At 39.8% G+C, this 27,054-nt stretch overlaps 1 protein-coding gene across 2 annotated transcripts in view; it reads right to left on the bottom strand.

Moving 5' to 3' along the window:
- The window catches only part of Synpr (synaptoporin), a 297,805-nt gene that overhangs the window by 149,095 nt on the left and 121,656 nt on the right, over window positions 1–27,054 (bottom strand). Inside the window, exon 1 of one of the 2 annotated variants that reach the window (XM_034498819.2) lies at window positions 1,893–2,220. The exons of the other annotated variant lie outside the window; for it this stretch is intronic. Coding sequence (XP_034354710.1) covers window positions 1,893–1,916 — 24 coding nt within the window. The 5' untranslated portion in view covers window positions 1,917–2,220. Of the gene's footprint in view, window positions 1–1,892; window positions 2,221–27,054 lie in introns of those variants that run through there. 2 annotated transcript variants of the gene reach the window in all.

Genomic DNA, 27,054 nt, shown 5'->3' with positions numbered 1-27,054 from the left:
GACTTGTCAGGAGGAATACATTAAGACCATGCAGACTTATCCCAACTCAATGGGATGATCCTGACTTATTGAAGTTACTAAGATCCAATTGTCCTTTCTGTGGCTTCATGTATGAAACCCTGAGTCTTTCATAATAAGCAGGCAATGAAGAAAGCAGACACTTGTGGTCATCATTTCCTCAAATTCCGCTACATGGTGACAACCCCATTTGCAGCTTGTGACTTTACATGCAACATGTTACAGCTGGCTCTGAAAGACTATCATCAAAAGATGGATGGAAAGGGGAGCTAGGGAGTCAGCTGTGTGTGCTGGAGAGGGGCCAGGGCCTGCCTGCTCCTAATGCTTTCACTCTGCTCAAGAATGAAAGCCATGCTTAATTTTTTTAACAGCCTACCTGCTAAGGCATACTTAGTTCCTGAAGAATATGACCCCTGAAGTTGTTATTGGGAACACATTCACGAGATTAGACAATATAAATAGTCAGGTGAGTTTGGGGGGAATTTATTTTTGAAGCTACAGTAATCAAAATTCAGACTGACCATCAAAATGAGCAGCTCTGTTTTAGCATGCAAGTAACAGGTGCATTGCAGGGTGCCCTGGAGGCAGCACCCAGAAGGGTCAGTTCATTCCTGGATAGACATCACCCTCTCCTTAGAGATAATCTGAGTCTGTATCATGGTCTCAAAATATTGTTATTCAAGAAGAATGTGTGCATCAGACTTCTAGTTACAATTCTCAACTTTACTTTAAAAATCTCTAAAAATTGCCAGGTTTTTACTTCTGATTTAAAGATGCCCCAAGTTTTGTTATGAATACATTCTCTAATTAATTTAGTGTGGGGGAAAAAAGCTATGTAGATTTGCTGTGTGACAAAATAAAAAGAAGATTAATGCATGTTTGTTTCCATTAGCACAATTAGTTAATCATCTTACCATCTGTATCTATTATAATTATATTAAGACTTTCTCCCAGACTTATGTATTAGCAATAAAGAATTCGGACCATCCTCTGTCTTCAGCTAACCAGGTGATGCATTTAGAATTCAAGAATCTGAGCAGATGTGACCAGATACTCATTCCACATCAGTGTGAATTAAATAACAACAACTTTTCTCTTGATTAGCTTGAGCCACGGCCACATTAGAGCCAGGGCTGGGCATCTGGCAGATGGTGGCACAAACACCCAAATACAAGACAGTCAGAAAAGAAACAATGGTCACTTGAAGCCCAGCTTTTCCTGCAATGCAAGAGATTTACTTTAACAATATGGATACATTTTTGGTGTAGAAATTCAGTTCTTTTAATGAATGTCTCAGAATTGGAAAGGCATTTCATTCCCTCACTGTACCTTGGTATAAGACCTTGTGAGATTAACATAGTATTTGGAAGCTATTTAAGGAGTTGAAGATATTCTCACTGTGATGCTGATGAAGAAACTTTAATTAAAATTATAAGCAGGTTGTAGCACAATGAATATACTCAGAACATTAGACGCTCTAAAAAGAAGGCTGGGATGGAATGGCATTACATTTTTATGAAGCTTAATATAACTTTGCTTAAATAGTTTCCTTACTGTGTTTAAAAGAAACTCAGAAACCCAGTATATACTTTAGTAGCTAGCATGAGAATTATACTACATAACCCAGACTCTTGGGTTTAAACATGCATAAAAGAAAGCAAAGTTAATGGGAAAAAAGACATCATCACTAATTATTTTTTAAAAATCACATTGGTAAAGAAAAGTATACAGCCCAAATGTACTTATACATGTATGCACACGTGCACGCGTGCGCATGTACACACACACACACACATACACACACACACAGAGAGAGAGAGAAAGAGAGAGAGAGAGAGAGAGAGAGAGAGAGAGATCAATAGAGATGAACTTACCGGAGCAAATATCACCATACACATTTACAAAAGAATTGATAATCCAACTTCCCTCTCCTGAAAAAAAATAGAGGTTGTCTCATACTAAAAATGAAGCTTCTCTGTCCACAGCACCAGCTCTTGTCCCTCTCTTTATGAAGCAAAGGAAGAGAACAAGAAATCAATGCAGAGGGAAAGTCAGATGCTATACCAATCAGATAGCAGCTTCTGCCTTCTTGCAGAGAGATGGGAAAACAGTCATATTAGTAGACAGTGACAGCCCACAGCTGACTACAGGAACCTGATACTCCCTTGATGCGAAGCTGGCTGCTTTGTGGGGAGGAGGTTACCTCCTTTGTGCACTCCCACACTTGGCTCTCTGCTCACAACTGCAAGTGCAGGGCTGCTTTGCACAAGCACGCTGCATCATGAGCAGAGGCACTAGCTCCCCTCTTACTCAGAGAGCCCCCTCCTCTCTCAGCCACAGCGCTTAAAATCAAACTGGGAGCTGAACACAAGCCAGGAACTTGCATGTTTAGGGTACAGGGTAGCAGTGGTTTTATTAAATCCTCGGGAATAGATTTGCATAGATGAGGCAAATGTATGTTTGTTTTTAAAAATTGCCCTTGTTTTTATGGAAATGCACTGGTGTTATGCATGATACCCATTTGGGAAACTCATGCACTGTCCATAAATAATCGTTAAGATGATGGCACTGGAAGATGGCTTTTTAGGCTCTGGGGACTGTGGAAGGGACGAATTACAACTCGGGGCTCGTTCATCACGCTAGTGTTAATGAAGACCTGTGAAAATTACAAAATTAAAAAGCTGACAGAGGCTTAAGCAAGACCCAAATTCCTTTCTTTCATTTACAGAAAGAAGTGGTACTGACTGTCTTCAAGGGGCAGCAATCTGGATATCCAGAGGATACATGTTCTGGGAGGGTGGGCCAGCATTCACAGAGAGACTGTTGCAGGCTGCAGGCCCACCTCTTAGGTGCCCTGAAGCTATTGTATAACCCTCTGAGGATAGTGTCCCCTGGAGATCTGTACTGAATAATAGAGGAGAATCCTGCAAGCCTCTGCTCACTCCGCCTTAAGTGAGCACTCGGCTCAGCACAGGAAGAGGTCTAGTGTCCCAGCTTTGCCTATAGCTCAGCTACTAATGCCCCAACAGAAACGCCAACAGGCTGGCATGTGTTTGATCTATGGTTAGTAATCCAGACTCTGCAGTGGATCTGGTTTGTCCCTCTTTCTGTTTCTGTTTGTCTCTTTCCTCTTCTAATATAGACATGTGAACTGGACACACAACATAACATATAACATCATCACTTATCTTCTAGCTCTACTTTTGTTCCTGTGGGGAGGGGGATGGATGGGACCAAAGAACACCCACCAAATGTGAATAAGAGCAAAACACCTGGAATCTTCTGCTGTTTCTTCTCTCATTGGGAGACTTGAGAACTAGGAGCCTTTCAGTTCGCTGAGGCTTAGTTTTCCCTCTGTAAAATGGGCACACTAACATTTCACAGTTCTTAGGTAGGAAAGTATAAAGAAGGAATCAAAGGTAGATAAGACTGCTTTCAAATCCAAGTGTGTGCACAGGAATTTTGGCTTGTTGTCTCTTTCTCTCTTGGTCTTGCTCCATTGTGCTTTGCTCAGCAGCACTGAGGCTGAGCCTCAATCTCTGAACCTAGGGCCTCAATTATCTTGGGAAAGCATGCTAACACTAAGTTCAGCTCCAAGGTGGGATCGTGTTCCCAATGCATAAGCAAGTCTTCAGGGTGTTTAAGATCTTCAAATTTCATGAACTCCATGGTCCTTTGACATTCACATAAGTGCCTACACCTCAGGGTGAGCGCTCACACACACACACACACACACACACACACACACACACACACAAACACTATCATGGTCACTAGCACATACTTATTGAAAGAAATTAAGAGGGTGAAGCCAGTAAAAAGGCTGACCACCACTAAGCACTTATGAATACTTATGAAATGAGTATTTTCAGAATTATTGAAAGCAGAATTGGTGGGAGAGTTGATACCTCATGCCAAACACCACTGTTCTGCCATGAGATTTGGAGCAGAGTTTAGAGGTCATTTTGCCAGCAGTGCAGTCATGGAAGATACCCATACTTCACAGTTTTTTTTTCTCTAAAGGATGGCCAGTGAGCACTCCTAATCAGCTTTGTATATGAAGAGACTTACTTCAGGTTCTAAAGAGCATGTGCTACATAATAATCATGGGCACCATCCACTGTTCCAGGTGGTCTTCTAAGTGGTATTTTCATATAGCACTTTATTTGGGCCTCAGAGGACTAGAATGGTATCATTGTTACTCCAATTGACAGACGAAGAAGCCAAGACCCAAAGAATTGTGTGGCTTGCCTGCAAGCAGATGGTCAATAGTTAGTAAAGCTGAGATGTAAGACTAGGCCAATACAGTTATCCAGCTGTCAGACAATCCACTACATGGGTCCCACGGCAGTGGTTAAAGCATTAGCTATTCGGCAGACAGGGATAACTAATCATTAATTGCTAATTCACATAGAGACAAGGACCCTGTGAGAATTGGGAGCATGATTTAAAAGGAAGTGCAAGGCTCCATCTTGCTATTTTAAAGTGATATGCTGTATGACCCTGGGTAAGTCCCTGACTTGTTTGTGTTTTGATTTTCCTTGTATTTGGATTTTAAAATTTCTCTAGAAAGACTTACTGGGTCAGTTTAGGTTGGATAAGACTCCAATGCTTATGAGTAAAGCGTGCTCCTCTGAGTAGATTAACTTTCTCTAGATGAGGTCTCAGTGGCTCCAGACCAAGCATGCACATGTTTCGAGTATCTCCTGCCCATCACCAGCATCTCTGACTGCAATGGATTCTCAGTGGGCCAGTCTTGTTAATGCCACAGTAGTCTGTAAATGTAGAAGTTACCCACTGTACGTCCTGTGGGGTGTAAACCAGACCCATCACTTGACTGGAACGATACTTCAATTGTGGTCCAGTAGACTTAAGAAAAATGTAAGCTCTTCACTGTGCCCTCAAAGGCTTGAGGATCTGGCTCCATCTACTGTTTTATTTCTCTTTCCTCTCTCTTCCCTAAACTGCTTTGCATCTGCCACTCTCCTGCCTAAAGCCCTGGCTCCTGTGAAACTCCTGCTCTCAGTGTCTGTGTTAGTCCTTTTGCTCCCAGGGTCCCCTTTGACTACTACTTAGAAAGGAGTCTTTGCTGTCTCTGTTCAGCTCTGCCCTCTGCATTAACCAATACCTTTTGTTGTGCTGTGAACTATGGCATCTCTCTCCATTCCCTTCCTCTCTTCCTCTTGTTTATTTCTGTTGTATTTAATTATTTTTTTGCTCAAAGAGACAACATCCTCAGAAGCAGAAAACCACCCCCTCCTGTGTGTGTGTGTACATGTGTAGTGTTCATGAATGTGGGGGCAATGACAATAGAAACTTTGCTATCATTCTTCAGAAGCTATCTTCTTTGTTGCTTTGATACAAGGGCTCTTAATGGCCTGAAGTTTGCCTAGTAGGCTAAGGTGGGTGGTCACCAAGCCTCAGAGACTCTAGGGCTTCCTAGCTGTCTCTGCCTTCCCAGCCATGGATTCATGAGTATGTGCCTCTAACCCAGAATTTTCACTTGTGTTCTGGAGTTTGGATGTAGATCATGATTGTAAGGGCAAGTGTGTTACCAACTGAGCCAACTCCCTAGCTAAGGAAACCTCAAGAGGACATTTCTTTAGTTTCAGAGTATGTAGAATGTTGTAGATATTCAGAAGGCATCTGGTGGGTAAGTAAATGGCTGACCCAACAACGAATCCACATGAGAACAGGCAAGGCTGGATAACTGTAAATCAAACTAACTGATTAAAGTAATTTAGCCTTGAAGCACAAGACAGATGAGCAAAGCCATTGCTTCACTAACATTAGTACAGTGGCCCTCAACCTTCCTAATGCTGTCACCCTTTAATACAGCTCCTCATGTTGTGGTGACTCCCAAGCATAAAAATGTTGTGTTGCTATTTCAAAACTGTAATTGTGCTACTGTTATTAATTGTAGTGTAAGTATTTAATATGCGACCCCCATGAAAGGGTTGTTTGACCCATAAAGGGTTCAGGATCCACAGGTTGGGAACCAGTGTTCTAGCCCCACAGAAATGCCTGGTTCCTTTGGGGTTCTTGACCCCAAGTAGGGCTGAGGAGCCAATGATCCTGTCACCTAGCCACTCAGATTGTCTCTACCTTCCAATTGACCAGACAGTTCAGTCAGCTGCTACTCCCTAACATGGACTCAAAACTGACAGAATAAAGCAATGTGCTCCTATTTGAAGGCTCTTTTTAAAAAACTGATATTAGCACAATTTCTACTGCCTTGAAATAATAACATTTGTCCATTATCAGATGATTAAAAATAGCAACAGTGTTTCCTAAGTTAAGTATTTATAGAGGGTAAGCAGATTAAAATAATCTGTGAGTCTCTGAAAACTTCATTAGCAATGCTAATTTCTGATACGGTCAGATTTTCAGTTCTGATCTTCCAATTGAGCATGGCCTTCAGATAACTTCAAAAGATCATTTTTTTTCTCTCTCTATGAATAGATAAGTTTGGCTCTGCTTTGGTGGACTTGCTTCCTTACCTTTAGAGTTGCTTTGTTTCAACATCTGGCCTCTCAAAAGGGGTTCTCTTCCAGGGTTGCCTGCTTCAGGGTCAGGCAGTGGGAGGCCTTGCCTTTCTAGCTTTCCAAGCATATAACAAACAGAGAGGAAAATTCCAGAGGCAGAAGGATCTCTGTGTAGCAGTGGGGAAGGGAAGCAATCAAAGATAAGACTATCTAGGCCACACTAACAAATGACCAGGACATTAGCTAAGGCTCTACAGACAACTTTGATTGTTTTAAGCTGCAGCTTGAGAGCACTTACAGTCAATCCATTTATGCACCAACCTTGAAATCTGTAATGATGCCTTCCTTACAGCTCCTGGCATGGATAAAATGTAGTTTATTCCAATATGAGTAGGTACAGAGAGTTAGGACAGAATTTAAGATAGCCCCACGGGCACCCCGTGTGTGTGTGTGTGTGTGTGTGTGTGTGTGTGTGTGTGTGTGTTGAGACAAAGTTTCATAATATAGGTTAGGTTATCTCCAACTCAAGTCAATTCCCCTGCCTGAGCCTCATGTAGGCAAGGATTGCCGTCATGATCCACCACACTTGGCATTTTACTTTGTTTGTAGAAGAAATAATGTTTTCTTCATTGTCTTTTTCTTTTTTAAATACTCAGTGAAATAAATAAAATTGATATGCCTTCAATGTTTGTTAGATCAATGGATATTCTCTGAAGAGGTCAAGGCTGAATAAAAAAACAAAAAAAAACAAAAAGCCATGCCAGAAAGAGGAGGCTGGATAGTGAATCTAGAAACTACTTACAGTGTCTGATTTTTACATCAGATTCCTGGGACATGGTTGCTTCCAAACATAGTTTTGCAGCCTGCATGAAGAACTACAGAGAACTGCTAATATAATGGGAAAAGAAAAGGCTTTAATTTTGCATTTTGCTGCTGTGGGGTCTCTCAATAGCAGTGATATGAGTCTGCTAGTAATTCGTGGGTATTAGCCTAGCACTGGTCTCACTGTATTTTATTTGACTATCATTGAATCATATGAGTTAGAAGCTTTTGGTACAATTCAGTAAATTGGCTAAGTCTATACAAATGCTACTACAGTGAAGATTTGAAGCCGAGTTACCTAATTCCAAAGCCCAAATTTTCTAAATGTTTAGAAATAGAGACTCCACGGGGTGGGTATTTGGGTATCACCTTTTGATTATAGTTTTCCCAGTTTGTATTTACTGGATATCAAAAGTCATGAGGCTTTTTTGTTGCATAACTTCTGGGGTATTACATCTGTTGTCCTAGTACCTAAAACTGGTACTAAACCACTGGTCTGTAAAGTCAAACATTTTGCCCTCTTTCATAGTATACCACAGCACTCTCTCCACGTGTGGTGAGTACCAAACAAGACCTTGCCAACTTATTGAAAAAGAAATAGTAAAGTTATATCTCCTTGTTTTCTTCCCATCATACATATACCTACACAATAGGTAACATTCCATCAGAAATGGAGAGCTTAGGAGTTTGGCTGCTCCTGTCACAGATGTCTCAGTCCCGGTGGAAAGAGATGAATAGTTGTTTCTATGATTAAGGATTAAGACTTTATATGAGAAAAAAATCCCCGAGGTCTGGTTTTTACAAGAATCGTGTTTGTACTGTAATAGGAATGGAAGAAAAAAAGCATGAAAACCATTTTCAATAATTTTCCCGAGTATACTGAGAAATGAGTATTAAATTAGATCACGAGCCATGTTCACTGATGTTCTTGTGAAGGGATGGTGTCATAAGCAAGTAGTTATACTAACAGTGCCCTTTATAAAACAGCATATATTCTACATATAAATTTATGCACTTATTGTATGTTGGTGTTTTAAAGCATGTGTATATTCTGTAATGCTTCACTGTAGGTAACAGATGCATTACCTATCAAACATAGCATTTTATTGTGAGAATTCTTATACACTGTGTATTTTTCAAGAATTCAACCTTAATTGTAATTATCAAGTTTTCCAATGAGTCCCTTGTTTCCCTCTACTCTCCTCACTGGTAATCACCATGCTCTCAAAATCTATGACATCATCATTTCAGATTTCCTGTGTGTGTGAGGTCATGCAATGTTTGTCTCGTGATATCTAGTTCATTTCATTTAACCTAATGTCTTTCAGGTCCCTCCATGTCTCTAAGACTATCCAAGCTTCATTTTCTTCACTTGTGAACTGGGTCCGGTAACTCTGTTACCTGAATATTGAAGAGAAATCTGAAGGTAATTATAATCGTATGAGTGCAATGCACTCCCTTCATGCTAACGCCCCAGGCTAGAAAGATTTGAGAATCAAACATTTGCAAAATGGCTTTCTGCTTTTCCTTTCCTTCCAACAAATTAGGTTACAATCCCTCTGTTAAACAGTCATGCCTCTCAAACCCAGACTGCATTACAGCTTCTAATAAAAGTGGACAAAGCGAGGGAAGATGAAAGTCCCTTCCTCCTTGTCTAGCTTACAACGTGCCGGATTTTTGAAATTTGAGTGCTTTTACGGAGTAGGGGTTCAGTTATGGGCAGCTTGATTCTGACTCTGTCTGAAAGCATTCCCTACTTTGCTCCTTCCTACAGCTCCAGGCTTTAGAATGCACCTCATTATGATGCAGTGTAGGGAGTTGGCCAGAGGAGATCAAGGAAAATATTTTTACTTGAGCATTTATTCTAATGTCTTTCTTTTGCTGATTACTTACTTCTTTTGTTGTTGTTGTTGTTGTTGTTGTTGTTGTTGTTTTGGTTTGGTTTGGTTTGGTTTTTTGAGACAGGGTTTCTCTGTGTAGCCCTGGCTGTCCTGGAACTCACTCTGTAGACCAGGCTGGCCTCGAACTTAGAAATCCACCTGCCTCTGCCTCCCAAGTACTGGGGTTAAAGGCGTGCGCCACCACTGCCCAGCTGCTGATTCCCTCTTATAGTGGAGGTGTATTATTATGTTATGGAATAATCCGTTTGGCCAAAAAAAATTTTCCACAATTTTATTCACCAAAACCTCCCTCCTATATGGGAGACACTTGCAGTATTTCTGCTTCACATGTTTTTTTTTTTTTATTGGATATTTTATTTATTTACATTTCAGATGTCATCCCCTTCCCTCATTTCCTCTCCCTAGAACCCTCTGTACTATCCTCCCTCCTCCTTTTTGCTTTTATACCATTTTAATTACATGCATGTATTAAGGTTAGTTCTAGATTGAGGGTCTAGCAATATAATACATGCAAATAGTCACATGTTTTTTATCAGGACTTTCTACAGCTCTGGCATGACAATAGTTGTGACTCCAGGACACATCAGCTCACCTGAAAGCATTGTAAGAACTAGAGTGTGCAACTTGACAGTTACTGTCACTTTCTGTGCTACAATTCCTTCCCCTAAGCATACATAGCATGAAGTTTATTTTCCTCTAGTAGTTGACTATTTATCATGCAAGACCCTAGAATACCATTCAAAATGCTATGTGCCTTTGGACAGAAAAAAAAAAAAAAACCCTGCTTTCTTCTGGGTATATATTTTTAAAATAGAAATGTTTTTACCCCTGTTTTCCTTAAAATGTTAGCACTTTAAGAGACTACTCTAAGACTTCAAGTGATGCAAATGAAGGGAGTCAGTGTGAGGAACAGGACACTCAGACATTTCCAGAATGTCACATATCTCAGCTCCAAGAACAACATTTTCCCTTTTATTCCATTAAAAGTCCAGAAGCGAAAATTCCCTGTGAAGAGTTTTAATGCCACTTGTTTTGACATTAGCTATAGGACAAAAAGAGTCAGTCTGAGACCCTGCTCAGAAAGATGAAAAAGAAACAGCATGCTCTTTCTGTAATGATCCCGCAATGCTCCATGATTTGAATCTTGGGTCAGCCTCACATGTTTTCAAACCTAGAGCTTCTGAATCAGAAACTAGGATGGTGGGTGATGAGAAATCTGAGAATTACCAGCTCCCAATCCCCTCTTCCCAGGGGCACTTTGCACAGAGCTTCAGGTCAATAATGTCATCAAGGTATCATCAACAAGGCCACTGTAGGTGTCACCCAAGGCAAGTTCCATGTCTGACAAATGTTTTAAGTAAGAAGAGGAATGTCATACAAGGATAGAAGTTGGCTGCTGGAAGGGTGATCCTGAAAGCATGGTCCTTAACTCATGTCTCCTCAGCCCTCTGGCTTGATGGAGGCCTTCCTTTTCAAGGAGCCTGCCCTTGTGTTCCTGTACATGAGACAGAAGAAGTAATACAACTGGCAGAATTCATCATACTTCATTATTGTGCATTCAGTTCTTCTGTCTTCTGTGTCAGTTACCCCTGGTTAACCACAGTATCTGCTATTAAATACAGGACTCTAGAAATCACTGGTAATTTTAAATGGTTCACTTTCAGGTTGGTATGATGAAATCCTGCACTGAGCAATCCTCCCTTTGCGGATCTTGTCTCTGCCCAGTGTGTCTATGCTGTGCATGTCACCACTGCTTAGTCATCATCCAGCAGCTACCTCATGTGCCATGCTGACTTGCAGTTTCACCCACCATGCTTGTGTTCAATTGACTTGACCCTCGTGTTAGTGACTGTTCCAAAGCACAAGCCATGGTGCAAAAGACGTACAGGGCATGCCACATAGAAAGCCAGGTTAACTTTGGAAGCTCGGGGCAGCAACCATGTCTTCTAATCCATTGATTCAAGCAGTCATTGCTTATCTTTGAACATATCACTCTGAGAAGTAAGGCTGTTGTACTTACATATCATTTCTAAGTACCTCACAGGAGATAACTTCTTTAATCCTCCTTAAGATTTAAGATGTAAATTAGTATTAATCTCCAAGGCAGTGCTGGAGAGATGGCTTAGTATTAGGAGCACTGGCTGCTCTTCCAGAGGACCTGGGTTTAATTCCCAGCACCACATGGCAGTTCCACAATCATTTCTGGCTCCAATTCCTGGGGATCTGGAGCCAGAAATGCCTCTTCTCGTCCCAGCAGGTACTGATCATGCAGGTGAGCCGTGAACATACACACGCAAAATACCCAGAGACAAAAATAAACTCTGTTTTGAATTTTAGAAAAAGCCCCAGAACTAATGTAAATCCTTCTTGAGCCACGTTGTGGTCAGCTGTCTTGCCTCTTCCATGCCTAGACTTTGCATATCAGCTCACTAAATCTGCTGTCCTGGGTACTACCATAGACTTAAGCAAAGCTGCCTGAGGCTGCCCTGCCCATTAACTTCCTCCAAATAGATAAATAAACAAATAGATAAACATGAGCAGTTAATTTGGAATGTGGTTCTTTGAAAGGGAATGGAGACTTGAGGCAGGAAGCTAATAAGGATGCTTTCCTAAGCTTATGACCAATCTCCCTGCCTGCTCTTGGAAACAGTGAGATGGGCACTTCAGAGGGTCTGTGCAGAAAGGGCAGAAAGCTTGAACATTCATCCTCCCTTCGCCTTGCTTTTCCTGCTCTGGGTCTAATGCTCTGGGCACTCTTCATAGACACCCTTTTGTGAAGAAGGAGGCTCAAGATGGAGCAGTGACTGCTGCCACGCCAGGGCCTGGTGTTGACAGCACAAGTTTCAGAATCTCCTGATGTCATGGGGCTGAGGATGGTGCTAGCTCACCTGCTGGGACCTGCTGGGATGGAAAAGAGAGGAGGAAACCATGATCTTCCTTCTGAAGTTTTGTTTTGTTTTTGTTTGTTTGTTTGTTTGTTTTGAGACATGGTTTCTCTGTATAGCCCTGGCTGTCCTGGAATTCACTCTGTAGACCAGGTTAGGCTGGCCTCAAACTCAGAAATCCACCCGCCTCTGCCTCTCAAGTGCTAGGATTAAAGGCATGCGCCACCACTGTCAGGTTCCTTTTGTATTTTATGAAAGTGCCAAGGATGAAGATGTTGATTCTGGCTCCACCTCAGAGCTCCTTTTGTCTTTGTTGGTTTTGATCTTAACGGGCTTGCTGTCTTATGCCACAGAGCAGGCTTTGCCTTGTGGCTATTATCCTTCCCTCTGCCCTCTGATTACTCTGTTCTTACAACACAGAGTGCTTTTCTTCCCTTTCTCACTTTGCCCAAGCTCTGCAACACCCCCTTCTTCTTCTTTCTTTCTTTCTTTCTTTCTTTCTTTCTTTCTTTCTTTCTTTCTTTCTTTCTTTCTTTCTTTCTTTTTGTCACCAGGTAAACATCCACTGCATCCCTTTCGGGGGTGCCCCCCCCCCCATAGTCCTGATTTCACACCCTGTTTTTGTCAGCTGTTGTCACACTTGTCTTTCTCTGAACACAACATCTTGCAAGTGGGAGTCCTCAGTGGTGTCTTTTACCTACATGGACAGACTTATTCTATACAAAGAGATTTCAAGCTTCTTATTAGTTCAACCTGATTAAACCTTTCGCCCTGAGCACAGGAGGGTGGAAAAATAGCCGTTCCCTTTGCACATTTTCAAAATCCTTTTAGTTCACACAATGGTATGGGTTTCAGTGTCTTACTTTGTGCCCTCATCTCATAGCCAAAGCCACATCACTACCTGATGGAAACTGGGGCTCAGTCGGCTGGCTGTATGGGCGTCATGGCACTGGCGATTTAGGTTCACCAGGTCAGTGCACCAACATTATCAGAGAGATGAAGAAGTTGAAAAGTGTTGTTCTACAGGGCAGGAAGCAAAAGCTGCTCAAATTACTCTCCACCTTTATAAGTAAATCCATAATGAATACATAGCTGAAAAATCACTTTCCCTGCAAGGATTTGGGTTGCAAACTCATAAGTATCCATGAAAACCCAGCCCAACTGGGTAGAGGAGATAGCTCAGCTCAGAAAATGCTTGCTGGGCAAGCTTACGGACCTGAGTTTGATCTCCAGAACTGATGTTTTAAAACATCGGTGGTATGCCCTAGAATCCTAGCACTAGGGAGTCTACTGGGCAGTCAGCCTACCATACTTGGTAAGTTCCAGGCCAAGGAAATACACACTCTGAAAAACAAAAGCCAAAACCAAAAGATGGATGACGCCTGAAGGTCAACACCCAATGTTGTCCTTTGACCTCTACACATATACATGTACATGTATGTGTAAGTGCTACACATACACGCATACACATACACACATGCATACACATACATCCATGAGTGCAAATACATACACACACACACACATACACACACATACACACACACACACACCCTAGCTCACTTGCCCATTCTGTAAAGAGGGAAGGGAAAAAATATTTGTGAAGTTCTTATGTGTATGAGATTCTATTTATTTTATTTTGTCATTTATTTTCCTAACACACAACAAGAAAGAAAGTAACCCCATTATCCAGAAGAAAAAAAATGAGAGGTTAAGCAAAATACTGGCTCATAACTGATTGAATTAAATTTTGAATTTAGGTGTCTAGAACAGCAAAATGCACCTATGTTCCAAAAGCTTACATGGCACTCGATTCATATGTATGGGATATGTACATGCTTGAGCACATATGTATCTTTCTGAGGTATTCTGCCCAATACCTCCAGAAACCCAGGTGTTAGGTCTTATCAGCCATCTTCTACAAAGGATAGCAGCTGGTGAGTTGTATCAGAGGATAAGAGAGCACCTGTTGTTCTTCCTGGGGAATGGGGTTCAATTCTAAGCACCTACATGGTGGCTCACAACCTACCATGTAGGCAATAGAACATGGGGCAATAGAATAATGAGAGGGGGCATGGAGGAGAGTGAAAAGCACCCAACAACAATATAATTCCAATCCTAGGGCATCCAACACTCTCTTTTGGCCTCTGTAGTCACCAGGCATGCACATGGTGCATGAACCTACATGCTGGCAAAGCATCCATTAAATTAAATTAAATTAAATTAAATTAAAATTTAAAATTTAGAAGGATAGCAAGTCTCCTGCCTTTGTCTTCTGTGGTTGCAAAATGGATTGATGATATACATCTCAATTACAATATTTATCTCAATATTTAATAATTATATGCTTATCTATCCTCCAAATATAAATACTGTGTGCTAAAGACTAGGTTTCTTCCAGTGTGTGTGTGTGTGTGTGTGTGTGTGTGTGTGTGTGTGTATTCATGTGTGTGCATGTGTGTGTTAGTGTCTCTGTGTGTATGCATGTGGTGTGTGTGTGTGTGTGTGTGTGTGTGCATGTGCATATGTGCATGAACAGCCTCAGGGTGAGAGTAAGTAAACGAAAACATAGAACAAATAAACTCACCTTATGCCTTAAAAAAAAAGTGAAAAGGTAATTCAATGCTTTAAAAAGGCACATGAAAACAACTTTTAACAATACAAGTTTATAGATTTCAGTAGCTCACCAAGTCTTCTCCTGTCTCTATCACCTTCACACTGAGATGTGTGTCAAGGGTTTGACTTCTTAATAACCTGGCTTTTGTCTGTCTTCAGATCTACACAAAATCTAGGGCACAATCAGCTAGAGGATATGTCAGCAAGCCTTTTATGTTTACTAATGGTTATGCTACGGACTCAGATCAGAGAACTCTACTCACAATGTGATTATTCTTACTTTCCAAATAACACTAATAAGGTTGGTTTCTCTACTTAGATTACAAGGTAGAAGGAACCAAGTGAAATGGCACAGACTGTCAGAGGCAGGCACACACAGCTCTCTGTGGAAACAGGTTGGGGCAATAGGACAATGAGAGGGGGCATGGAAGAGAGTGGAAAACACACCCAGCACTCTCACAGTAGTTTTTGTGTGGAAAGGAAGCCCTGTTGCACAGGCTTTGAGAATGCTGCTGCATTGCAGCAAAGAATATTACTGTAAAAACAAACAAACAAACAAACAAACCCAAAAACCAAAAACCAAAAAAACAAAAAAACAAAACAAAAAAATCAAAAAACTCAAACAACAACAACAACAAAACTCTTCAAATGTTTTCTTTCAACTATTTTAAAGCACAGTCTATGGGCAACTTATCAAAAATAATTTCTGAAAACCATTAAAATTCTTAAAGAAAAGCACAAAACTAAAGTTTTAGTGTTTAAATGGGCAGAATTTGTGCTATCAGAAACTATGGTTATTAAGGAAGAATTGTTCTCTAAAACTTGCTGAGATTGCTGGAGTTTTATAGCCATAGAAGGTACCAACCTTGGTAATGTGTAGCACATGCAGTAGGGCTCAGAATAACCAAGGGATCGCCTAGCTACACTACACTTGTGATCCAAGGTGGTTATGTGTCACTTTAAAGACATACTTAACTTTGATAGGTGAACTCCCACCCCATGCACATACCACAGGTAAGATCTGTTGTACTTAAAAAGGAAGCCATCAAAGAGAACTAAGAACATTATGATAAGGATGCTGAGGTGTAGCTCTCCACAGTTGATGGCTTCTGGTGGAGGCGCAGGTGGAGAAGGAGTCAATTTTCTTAGGGGGCAGGCCACTGGGACTTTGACCATTCCCAGTGAGTATATGGGCAACACAACCTGGACTTGGTTTTGGGTTTTGTTTCTGTTGTTGTTGGTAATGACACAAGGGCAAGGAGGACAAACAGACATGGAAAGACTGGAAGTGATTGGAGTAAGAAAGGAAAAACTCTCAAAGACTCAGTAAAAACATTATTTGGGGGAAAAGGAAGGTTTACAATACACCAATCACTGATACAATCCTTTCTAGGATGGAATAATGACATTTTGAATAATCCCAGGATGGCTCACCGGATTGGTCTTGGTTCTCATCCATTGATTACCAGGCCAACAATACACTAGCCACTTACATAAAGTAATAAGCACATAAAGTAAAAGGGAAGAAGACCCAGGACCTTGACTTATCAACACATCAGTTCTCTGTGCTCTTTATGTCTTCTGGTTCTTGCTCACATGTGTAGTGTAGTGTCTGAGAACATGGCCCCAATATTTCTTTTCTGATTCCACACTACTCCATATTACCAGATGTCTTTTCTTGGTTGATAAGCAGAACTGGTTTACCATTCTTTGGATCTGGAGTGACCATACACCTTCCTATAGACAATGGGATATATCAGATATGAGGTTGGTTGTGTCTGTTCTGAGCCTATATCTCATTTGGTTGTAAAGTTTCTACTCTTTCTTACAGTCTTACCAAGCCATCTTGTGAACACTAGCCTGCTGTGACAGTTGATCTTGTCACCCTCACCTTTCCAGGAAGCCTTCACCCAACACTAGATATGCCAATCAGTCCATCCTAGACTAGACATCATCTGGCTACCCAACAGCTGACTGTATATGCAGAAACCCTGGTGATCAGGGAACCAGCTTTTATACTTTGGATCATAAAGCTGTTTCTTATTTATTGCCTATTGCTTTAAGCACTGTTTTTGTGGCTTGTTATGAAACACTAGTTGATGCAGTATGTATATGTAGAGTTGACCCAGTCAAAATCGTGTTATAAATCATGTTTATAATAACTGGCTGAGGTGTCATACAGCCTATACACAATAATTTATTTAAATGTTCTTAGCACTGTTATATATTTAAAATTGTCTCCAGTTACCTAAGGCATGCAATGATGCACCATACTCACAATATGTTACCATCCTTCTAAGAATGGCTTTAAGTCCAAAATTGTCTAATGAAGAACTTTGTGAAATATTTGCCTATTTATCCTCAATGAATCACATTTTTCTTATCTAGGAAAAATGAATAACAAAATTTTCAGGATTATCTGGAATGCTGAAGGTGATGTCTGATGATCCAATGTCAGAACACAGTGGAGTCGGTGTTCAGAAAATATATTTTTTGAAAAGAGCAATTTGTTTAATCCTCAAGTATGAATTTCTGCTTTGTAGATGAGGTAATACACACACACATGTACACACACATGCATATACACACATGCTCACACACACACACATACCTACTGATGGTATTCCAAGAATATGCCATGTAGTCAGTAAGAGCTGGTAGATAACTTTGTAATGAATATGCAGACAATAATAGATCTGGAAGGAAAACACCTAGAGGTAACAAACTTGCTCAGCTTCCATTTCTCTGAAAAAGCCATTACTCTGCAAAAGCAGATTTGTGCAGAACCTTAGAAATTAGAATTTGTCACTCCACTGGTCACCAAACACCAGTGCACACAGGGATCACAGAGGGCTGCTGGAGAAGCAGCTAATAACCTCGGATAATATGCAAATGCTCAAAGCATCTATCCGTGGATTCTGATTCTGCAGATCTGGCATTGAGCTCAAGAATATGTGTGTCCCAAGATTCCCCCAGGAAGTTGGTCAGCATTAACCAGATTAAGGATCTATTGCCAAATTGTTTGTCAAGTGGGATGTCAAGACCAAGAAGGGTTAAATTTCCATCTCAGATTTCCTGAAGAAGTCAGCCAATGGTGAATTAAGACAAAAACCAGTTCTTCATGTTGGCTTGCAAGTGGTTAATTCTCAATGGCAGGAATAGGTTGTTTGACACTTTGTTCTCATCCTGTGTTTCAAGGCCAGCCTCCACTGCACCTTAGTCAATACACACTTTTTTATGCTGGAGAAATTATTAATGTGAGTGCATCTTTTGTTCTTCACTGACAGCACATTCTCTGACTGTAACCAAAGTAACTGACTTCAGACAAGTTGAACTATACCAACAAATCGTTCATCTTGTACATCAATAAACAGCCCGCTGTTAGCCTTCAAATGCAGCAGTAAATAAAATCAAGGTAAAAGAGTCTCTCAAAGTTTATTGTTTCCTTGAGGCCCTACACTTTTTTTTCTTTTTTCTTTCTTTTTTCTTTTTTTTTTCTTTTTTCTTTTTTTTTTTTTTTGCAAAGAACTTGCTCTCTCTATAATTCATCCTGTTTTTTTTTTTTTACAAACAGCATGAAACTTTTTTGTCTTCCAAGTTCAAAGTTTGAAAGGACATTGTTTTGACCTGTACTTTCTTCAAGAAATGCCAAGGTAGAGAAGATGGATTTTGCCCAGGAAATACATTTATCTTGGTGGAACTAGAAACTTGATAGCCATAGAGTGGTTTAAGAATCATTTGAAATTAGTGTTGGAGTTGAATTCAAGCCATGCCCAAAGCATCGTAAACTCCTCATTCAGAAGAAAATAAAAGTTCTACCAATCACCATGTAATCTTAGGCTCATATGCCACCTGAATGGGTATGACACCGGAAGTAAGGATTAGAATCTTGATGTTTAGTATACAAAGGTCTGAATACTTCCCTGAAGACAAACACTTGACCTTGCACACAGGCTCAGCATTCCTAAGCCTCAACACTACCTTTACCCATCCAGATAATTACAGCCTTACATTCTTTCATTCTCCTTAAAGAGAATAAAAATAGATGCATAAAAATAAAATTTCCTGAATCCCTCCATTCAGTTGTCTTTTTAACAGTTTGGTCTTTCAGTCAAATTTCCACAGAAATGAATATTGTCTCTTCTGCCCCCACCCCCAAATGTAGGTTAGATCTAAATAGGGCTGTGTTAATTAAGGTTTCTATTGCTGTGATAGAACACCATGACCAAAAACAACTCGGGAAGAAAAAGGTTTATGTCAGCTTACAGCTCTCAGGTTATACTCCATCAGAGAGGGAAGTCAGGGCAATGGGAATGGAAGCAGAGGCCACAGAGGAGTGCTGCTTACTGGCTTGTTCATTCTACTTTCTTACACTATCCTGGACCACCTACCAGCCCAGGGGTGGCACTGGTCACAATGGACTGGGTCCTCCCACATCCAAATCAACTAGGAAAATGCAATGCAAACTTGCCAAGAGGCCAATCTGATGGAGGCATTTTCTCAGTGGAGAGTCTCTCTTCCTGAAGGACTCTAGCTTACGTCTGATTGACATAAATGAGCCAAACACAGGGCTTGCCCTGACTTTCCTTCCTGTCAGTGTCAAACATTTATGTATTCTATGAGCAACTCTAAGAAAGAGGGTTTTCATGATTGTATAATATTTCACTTTAGAATTAAATTAAAGTGGTATAGGAAGAACCATCTTTCCTTCTTGCTCCCGCTGATGATAAATATGACTATACTTAACCATGCACATTAGGAGAAGGAAACAGCTATATTAAATACTGTGTGCCTGGCATCTAGTTTTCTTGTCCTCAGTTTTGTTCTTCTCTCTCCCCCCCCCCCCCTTTTGAGGCAGGTGACACTCTTTCTTCCTCATTGGCTAGAGCAGAAGTATCACAAGATCTGGGCCTGGACTTTAAAAAGTGGGACAGAAAAGTCTCCTGCCTCAGAACAAGGCCCAGAGTACTTACTGATAGCCTCACTCCGCCCCCCACCCCCCCGAGCCTGCCTCCCATCAACTGAAGAACTGTGAACCTGCACACTCAGTGTTAACAGGATCACTGCAAATCTATACTGAGGCACTAATGTGTCAACATAAGGTGAATTCAGCCTGTTTGTTAGTTTTTTTCTGGTCTTCTTATCTGACCAACATAAATGCATTGATGTTATAATGATACAATATTTCTAGTACAATAGAGTAGTGATTGTTGGAGTCTACAAGATGTTCTAAGCCCCTACTTAATCTTTTAGTGATTCGCTAATGGAGGAACTTTTATGTTCCAAGGAAAATAAAAGCTAGAACCAGTCACATCATTGGTCAGAGCATCAAGACAACGGACTTTTCTGTCTCTAAAACAGTGTTTCTCATGGGCAGTGGGCTCCAAGGATTATTTTCTAAAATAAGACAAATAGTCAGTCCACAGGTTCACACATGCATGCACACAGACAAATATGCAAGCCAATGCGATCTAACCTCACCTTTAAAAAATGGCTATCATCCCAAACAGTAATGGTAATGAGCACCAGTGAGGGTCTGAAGAAAGGGGACTCATGGGTAGACTGTGGTGAGAATGTAACTTGATACAGCTATTATAGGATGCAGTGTGGGATTTCTTCCAAAAAATATAAAATAACAACAACCAAAATCAAGGGCTGCAGAGATGGCTTGGTGCTTAAGAGCACTTGCTGCTGTTTTTCAGACATGCATGCATACAGCTTGCATACAGCAGCTCATGACAACCTGTAGACTCCATTTCCAGAGGATCTAAAAGCCTCTTCTGGCCTTCAAGGGCACTAGAACACATGTGGTATATGAACACAAACACAGGCAAACAATCTAGTTGAAAAAGAAGGTTATGGATTTCTAAGCTGGGCTTCTCAGAACTATTTTTAAGAACTAAACCAGACATTACTCTATGGCCCAGCATTCCTGCTCCTGGGTATCCATCCAAAGGAGACAAAAACAGAACATGAAGGAAGCATTTGCTCAATGAAGACCCATTCACAGCAGGATCCACTCCCCAGTCAAGCAGGGTGAGTCTCCAGTCTCCACTGGGGAATGAGTAAAGAACACATACACATTAGCACAAAAGAACACCAATCATGAGAAACAAGTGGAATCCTCCTGCTTGTGACATGAACCAAAGCAGAGATCACAATGCTAAGTGAAACAAATCATCCCAGAAAAGCAGCTAGTGTGTGGGCTTAGCTGCTGGGAATCAAATGGGAGACCAAAACAGAAGCAATATATCTTGCCCAATAAGGGCCCCATATTTACCATTGTTTCTTCCCTTTCACGGGATCTTTCTAAAAATGTGTGATAGCCAACATTTTTGCTCCTGTGAACACTTTATCTCTCTTATAAAAGGGACTTAAAGAGACCGCAGGAGACTCACTCAAATCCCAACAAGGTTAGACAATGGCTGGTCAGTCAGCAGTACACCCTAAAATACAGCTTTAATTGGATAGTCATGGATTTTGTCTTTTCTCCTTGTAATTCTGTTTTAACACTGATAACAGAGTTGATTTAATAGAAATTGAGAGACTGGTGTTCACCAGAAGTTTGTGAGAATCCTGGGAGAAAAGGTTGGTCACATGCTAGCTATGGTTAGGAGCAAATACCTCAGGGTGCTGCAGCACTTGGGAACAAACATGCGGAAGAGATATTGGATATTACAAACAAGCAAGAAGGAGGTTTTCATCATAAAAAAGAAAAACGTTTGGGGATAACAACATGGCTCAGTGGGCAAAAGCACTTGATGCATAAGCCTCTTCCATCTCAGAAAACACTGGTGGAAGGAAGAACAGACTCTCCCAAACTGTGCCTTTATTCTGTACACAAGCACTGTGATGTATATGCATCCATACTCACACCACACATTTACAGACTCACATACACACACAATACTAATGAATACAACTATTTGACATAGTTAATGTTTGAGGCGATGAATTGCTGAGCTGAGTTGAACACTCGGAGTGTATACATGTGTTGAAACACTGCATGGTATCCAATTAATATGTATACTTTTTAAGGGCTTTTGTGTGTCTTTAAAAGTAAATAATAAGCACACTGTTTCTGTGTGTGATATGTCAACTTGGTTTTTTTTTTTTTTGGAGTTATAGGTGATGGTTTCAAAATTCCTTTCATATTACAAAATAATACTAGCTTTAGATTTTCAGAAATCTGGAGGATATTTCAGTTTATTCACGGTGCACATAGACTCCATTGCTATCCATACTGCCACAGCACACCTGCCACGCTAAGTGAGCAGTGGTGATGTAGTTATGCCCAACTACAGATCATTATTCATTCTGTTCATTATTTCATCTGTTAAATTTTAACCTCTCCTTCTTTTCCTGTTCTAGCATTGAATCTATGATGCCACATCACATTTAAAATATGTCACAGTTCCTTCAGCCACTTCAGACTGTGGCTCCTCACTATCTATCTATCTATCTATCTATCTATCTATCTATCTATCTATCTATCTATTTATTTATCTATTTTATTTATAGATGACCCTGACATTCTAAAGAGAATGGGCCAAGTACTATATAGAATGTCCCTGAGTTGGCTTCTTGATATATTTTTCTCAGGGCATAGAAGAGGTTATAAGCTATAATTCTAAAATAAAATAAAAATACATTAAATACTCAGCATCTAGAATGGGAACACAAACATTGTAAATTCACAGTTGCTTCTGAAATTTATTTTATATTTTTAAAAAGGGTAAGTGAGATGACTGGACTATAAAAGCTGCCTTATAAGCCTGACAGCCTGAATTGTCATTCCAGAAGCAGACTACAGACTCTGAGGTATCCTCTGAAGTCTACATATGCAGGCATCTTGACATGAATATGTCCATACACAATCACACCACACACACACACACATACACACACATATACACATGTGTATGCACATGCACAGGCACACATGTATTATAGTAACCCAAATAAAAATAAAAATCATATCATTATGCCTCTCTTATGTTCATCTCCACTCTTTTTCTCTTTTCTTCCACGTCCCTGGGCACATATTTTTCAAACTCATATTTATGCATGCATTTGTTGCATCATTTTAAAGATATTATTTTCAGCAATAGTTTGCATTTTTGTAAGGGTGGTATAATGAACAAACATTCTGGAATCTTCTGTCTTTCTATATAGTTTTTAGATATGTACTGATATGTATAAATCTATCTCATTCATTTAAAAATACTGTTTGGTATCTCATTTAGTGAGCATGCTGTGTTTATGCACTTGTTTCATGTAGATATTTTAAATTGTTTTCCATTTTTGCTATTGCAACAGTATACAAATAACACACTTAACCTTATTCTTAGCTAGTGGAGTTTCTCTGAATCACATATGCAGCAGTAGAACTCCTGTGTTATGGTTAGTTTTGTCAACATGACACAACCTAGACCAGGGTTCTCAGTCTACCTAATGCTGCAACACTTCAATACAGTTCTTCATGTTGTGGTGATGCCAAACCATAATTTTTTGCTACCTCATAGCTGTAATTTTGCTACTATTATGAATCATAATGTAAATATCTAATATACAGGATATGTGATATGTGATCTTCAAAGGGATCATGCCCCACACGTTGAGAAAAGCTGATCTAGAATCACTTGGGAGGGGAGGCTCAGTAAAAGAGTAACTGGATCAGGTTGGCCTAAAGCAAGTCAGGGAGGGACGATGTAACTGCATTAATTAAGATGGGAAGATCCACTCATTTTAAAAGGTTCCATTCCCTAGGCTGGTGGTCCTAGGCTGTGCAAGAGTGGAGAAAGCCAGCTGAGCACCTGCAAGAATGCACTCACTCTCTCTGCTCTTGACTGGATGTGACTAGCTCCTTCAAATTCTAGAAGTCCAGACATCACAGAAGAGGTGGCTAGTAACTGTCACTTTTTCCCCTAAGTTGCTTTCATCATGATATTTTTTCACAGTAACAGAAATGAAGCTAAGACACCCAGGATCTTAAATCATGACGATGTTCATTTTGTTAAGATGGGCCAAAGTCCTCTCCTTTAGATAGTAGTACACCACAGTTCCCAAACTTTTCATTGGCCTGTTTTTGAATGGTTTCAAATGTTTGAATTTAATTAACAACTTTGTTGAGTCATATTTAGGAAAAAACTGTGCATGGTTAAAAGGTATAATTTGATCAACTTCAAGACAAAAAATCAACACCACAAAAAAAGGAATTAAATATCTCCATTGTATCCATAAAATATCTCTTATCACTTTGTAATTCATTCCTCCTGAAACCTTTTTTCCCTCTTAATGCCATGTAGACAATGGTCTAGCTGACCTCCCAAACAAGTTTGTTTCCTTGTAGCTGCATGGTAGAACAGAGCAAGATGAAAGCTGGTGGCATTTCCATTGTATGGAGGGGGAGGGGAAAAATCTTCACTTTTTAGAAGAAAAAGAAATCTTGTGTAGATAGCAGTTAAGGACCATGATAACACAAGACTTTAATTCTTTTCATGACTTGACCCCAGATGTAGTAAATGGTGTACTAAGGCAATCTTCTAGCTTCTGGCCTTCTGATGAACATACTCTGTTGACCTTGAGTGTGGATGAAGAAAGCAAAAATGATAGCCCAGAATATCAGTGACTATGCAACATACATTATGTAACTCTCTTATAACTGCCTGTCAAATAATCAAAAAGAGAGCTAACTAGGTGGACTTGATCTAATCCTGTTATCTCTTTAAAAAAATTAAAGATCAGATAAAGAAGCCACAAGAATTTTTGAAACAGAAGAGAGGCTGGGTTACCTGGAAACCCTTCTCTGCCAAATCTGAGAATGCTAACCTGCAGGAGCTCAGAGTTAGCCTGAAACTACAAGGATTGCAGTTCTGCTAATGAGAAAAGTTCCAAAGCCTCTGATGGGATTTGAGCTGGAAAGTTCTGCAGCCTGTGAGAGATGAGAGCATGCTGGGAAGTCTCTGAGCATCTAGTTATTTATCATGCAGCAACTGACAACCACATTAGGCAACAATGAGTCTATTCCTCTCACCTACCTTCTCTGCATTTTCTCAACAGTTTTTTTTTTTTTTTTGTTCATAAAAGAGATGATAAATTGTGAGTCTTCTGTCTGGCTCTTCTCATTTACCATGGTGAGTCTGGGGTTGTGTGCTCATGCTGTTGGGTATCTGTGGTTAGTCTCTTTTAATTCAAATACAAGTGACCTATATTTTGTACATTCATCTGTCAATGGGCTTTGAGTCTCTAGTCTTTAGCAATTACAAGTAAAATACAAGTCTTTGTCTAGATGTATGTTTTTATTTCTCTTATTTTAATTCAAGTGGTCTTAACTATCTATTTGACTAATTATGTTTTCATTTTTATTGCCTATAAATTTCTTCTCGCTATTTTATGTTCACTTGCTTTTTCAATTATTCATGTTTTCTCTTACTAGTTTATTGAGTTATTGACACATTCTGAACACAAGTCCTGTGACTTCTGCTATATACATCCAAAATGCCTTTTGCAAGTTGACTATTCTTATTATGGTATTATTTGCCATATAAAATTTAAATGCTAAGAAAGATAAATTTGTATTTTTTGAAATGTATTTGTTATTATTTCTGATTTTAAGATTTCCCTCCCAAACTGAAATGATGTAGACAATGTGAAGTAACAGTTTCAGAGTTTTATCGTCTACATTTTGGTCTTCAACATCTTTGTGTCTAAGAGAGCAAGGCTATAATTATTTTTTTCTTTGTGTATTTGTGTGCATGCATGTGTATGCAGGTGTGTTCACCCATACATGTCCATGTGAACATCAGAGGTCAATGCTAGGGGTTTCCCATGTGCTCGCCCATACATGCCCATGTGGAGATCACAAGTCAATGTTGCGGGTATCCCATTATTGTGCTTTACCTAAATTTTTGAGACAAGATCTCTCATTGAACCTGGACATCATTGTTTGGGCAAGACTGGATGGCCAACAAACCCCCAGGACTCAAATGTCTCTATAGATGCAAATTTCTGTGCCCAGATTTTATGTGGGGATAGGGGAGCTGAACTCAGGTCTTCATTCTACAGGAAGCTCTCTTGCTCACTGAGACATTCTCTGTGGTCCTATGACTATTTTACCTAGGAATCCAGTTTACATATCAAACAGTTCATTATTTCTCCATTGATTTTTAATGTCAGATATAATAACTCTAGCACATGCATAGATCTAGATCCAGCCTGTACTGTACTCTGATGCAATTGTATGCTGGTTGCTGATGGTCCAGTACTTTATTGTAATAAAGTGACTTCACTTTGAGGTTCTATTACATTTTTTCCTCTCCTATCTTCTCCTTCAGCATCATCTGTCCTTTCTTGAATGTTGCTCCTTTAGATAAAATTGGAAAGATACTTATCAGAATATCTGAAAATTGTTGGTACATTTCGTTAGAATTGTATTGAATTTTTATATGAACTGGGGTAAAATCTGCATCCTTACAGAACTTATTATCATTGAAAACTTATATGTTAAGATTTTTCTGTTTTCTTCATGATGCTCAAATATTTGTTTCCTTTTTTACATAACAACCCTGCACATCCTTTGTGAGACTTACTCTTCCATAGTTATGACTTTAAATTTTATACCAGCTGCCACAGCTATTTCTCTCTGAAGTTTTAATGTGAAGAAACTGGAATTTTGCTAAGTTTTCAACAAAGAAAACAAATATATTTCTAGCATTGGTTATGAGCTTATGTTCAAATTTAAACCTTAAAGAAAAGAGCATTTTGTGACTACTCACATGATAGCTTCCTGGATAAATTGCCTTCTCCAGACTGTATTCCAAATCTGGAAATTTTGCAGCTTCCCTGACCCCACCGTCCCAGGTCCCAGCTGATAGACAATTACACCTTGATGAACTTAAAAGTGTGAGGGACCAAGAGCATGTGTGTGTGTGTGTGAAATATAATATACATTATATTTTCTGGTGGTCCAAATTTCATGAAATTTCCTAGTCATTAGTCTTGTCAAAAAATCTTTGTTATTGTTGTTGTTAGTTTAACATTATTTAGGTCCAAATAAGAGCACAGGGCATTCTAGAAGAGGTAGACAGTTTGGGTATTAGCTTTTAGGAAGTGCCATCACTTGCATGTGGAGCTTAGTATCTCCACTTTACTATAGTGGGTGGGGCAGTCTCACCCTGCATAAGAAAAATTTTCAATCTAAGTGTCTGATACCATAAAAGCTGCTTTCTTTAGAAAATAGATATCCTTTAGGATATCCAAAGATTTTTCTATTTGTTATTTTACGATATATGTGGGGATGTGCGTATGTGTTCAAGTGTCCACAGA

The sequence above is a fragment of the Arvicanthis niloticus genome, chromosome 3, assembly GCF_011762505.2.
Source record: "Arvicanthis niloticus isolate mArvNil1 chromosome 3, mArvNil1.pat.X, whole genome shotgun sequence".
NCBI classification, from domain to species: domain Eukaryota; kingdom Metazoa; phylum Chordata; class Mammalia; order Rodentia; family Muridae; genus Arvicanthis; species Arvicanthis niloticus.
This window is presented reverse-complemented; position numbering and strand designations above follow the sequence as displayed.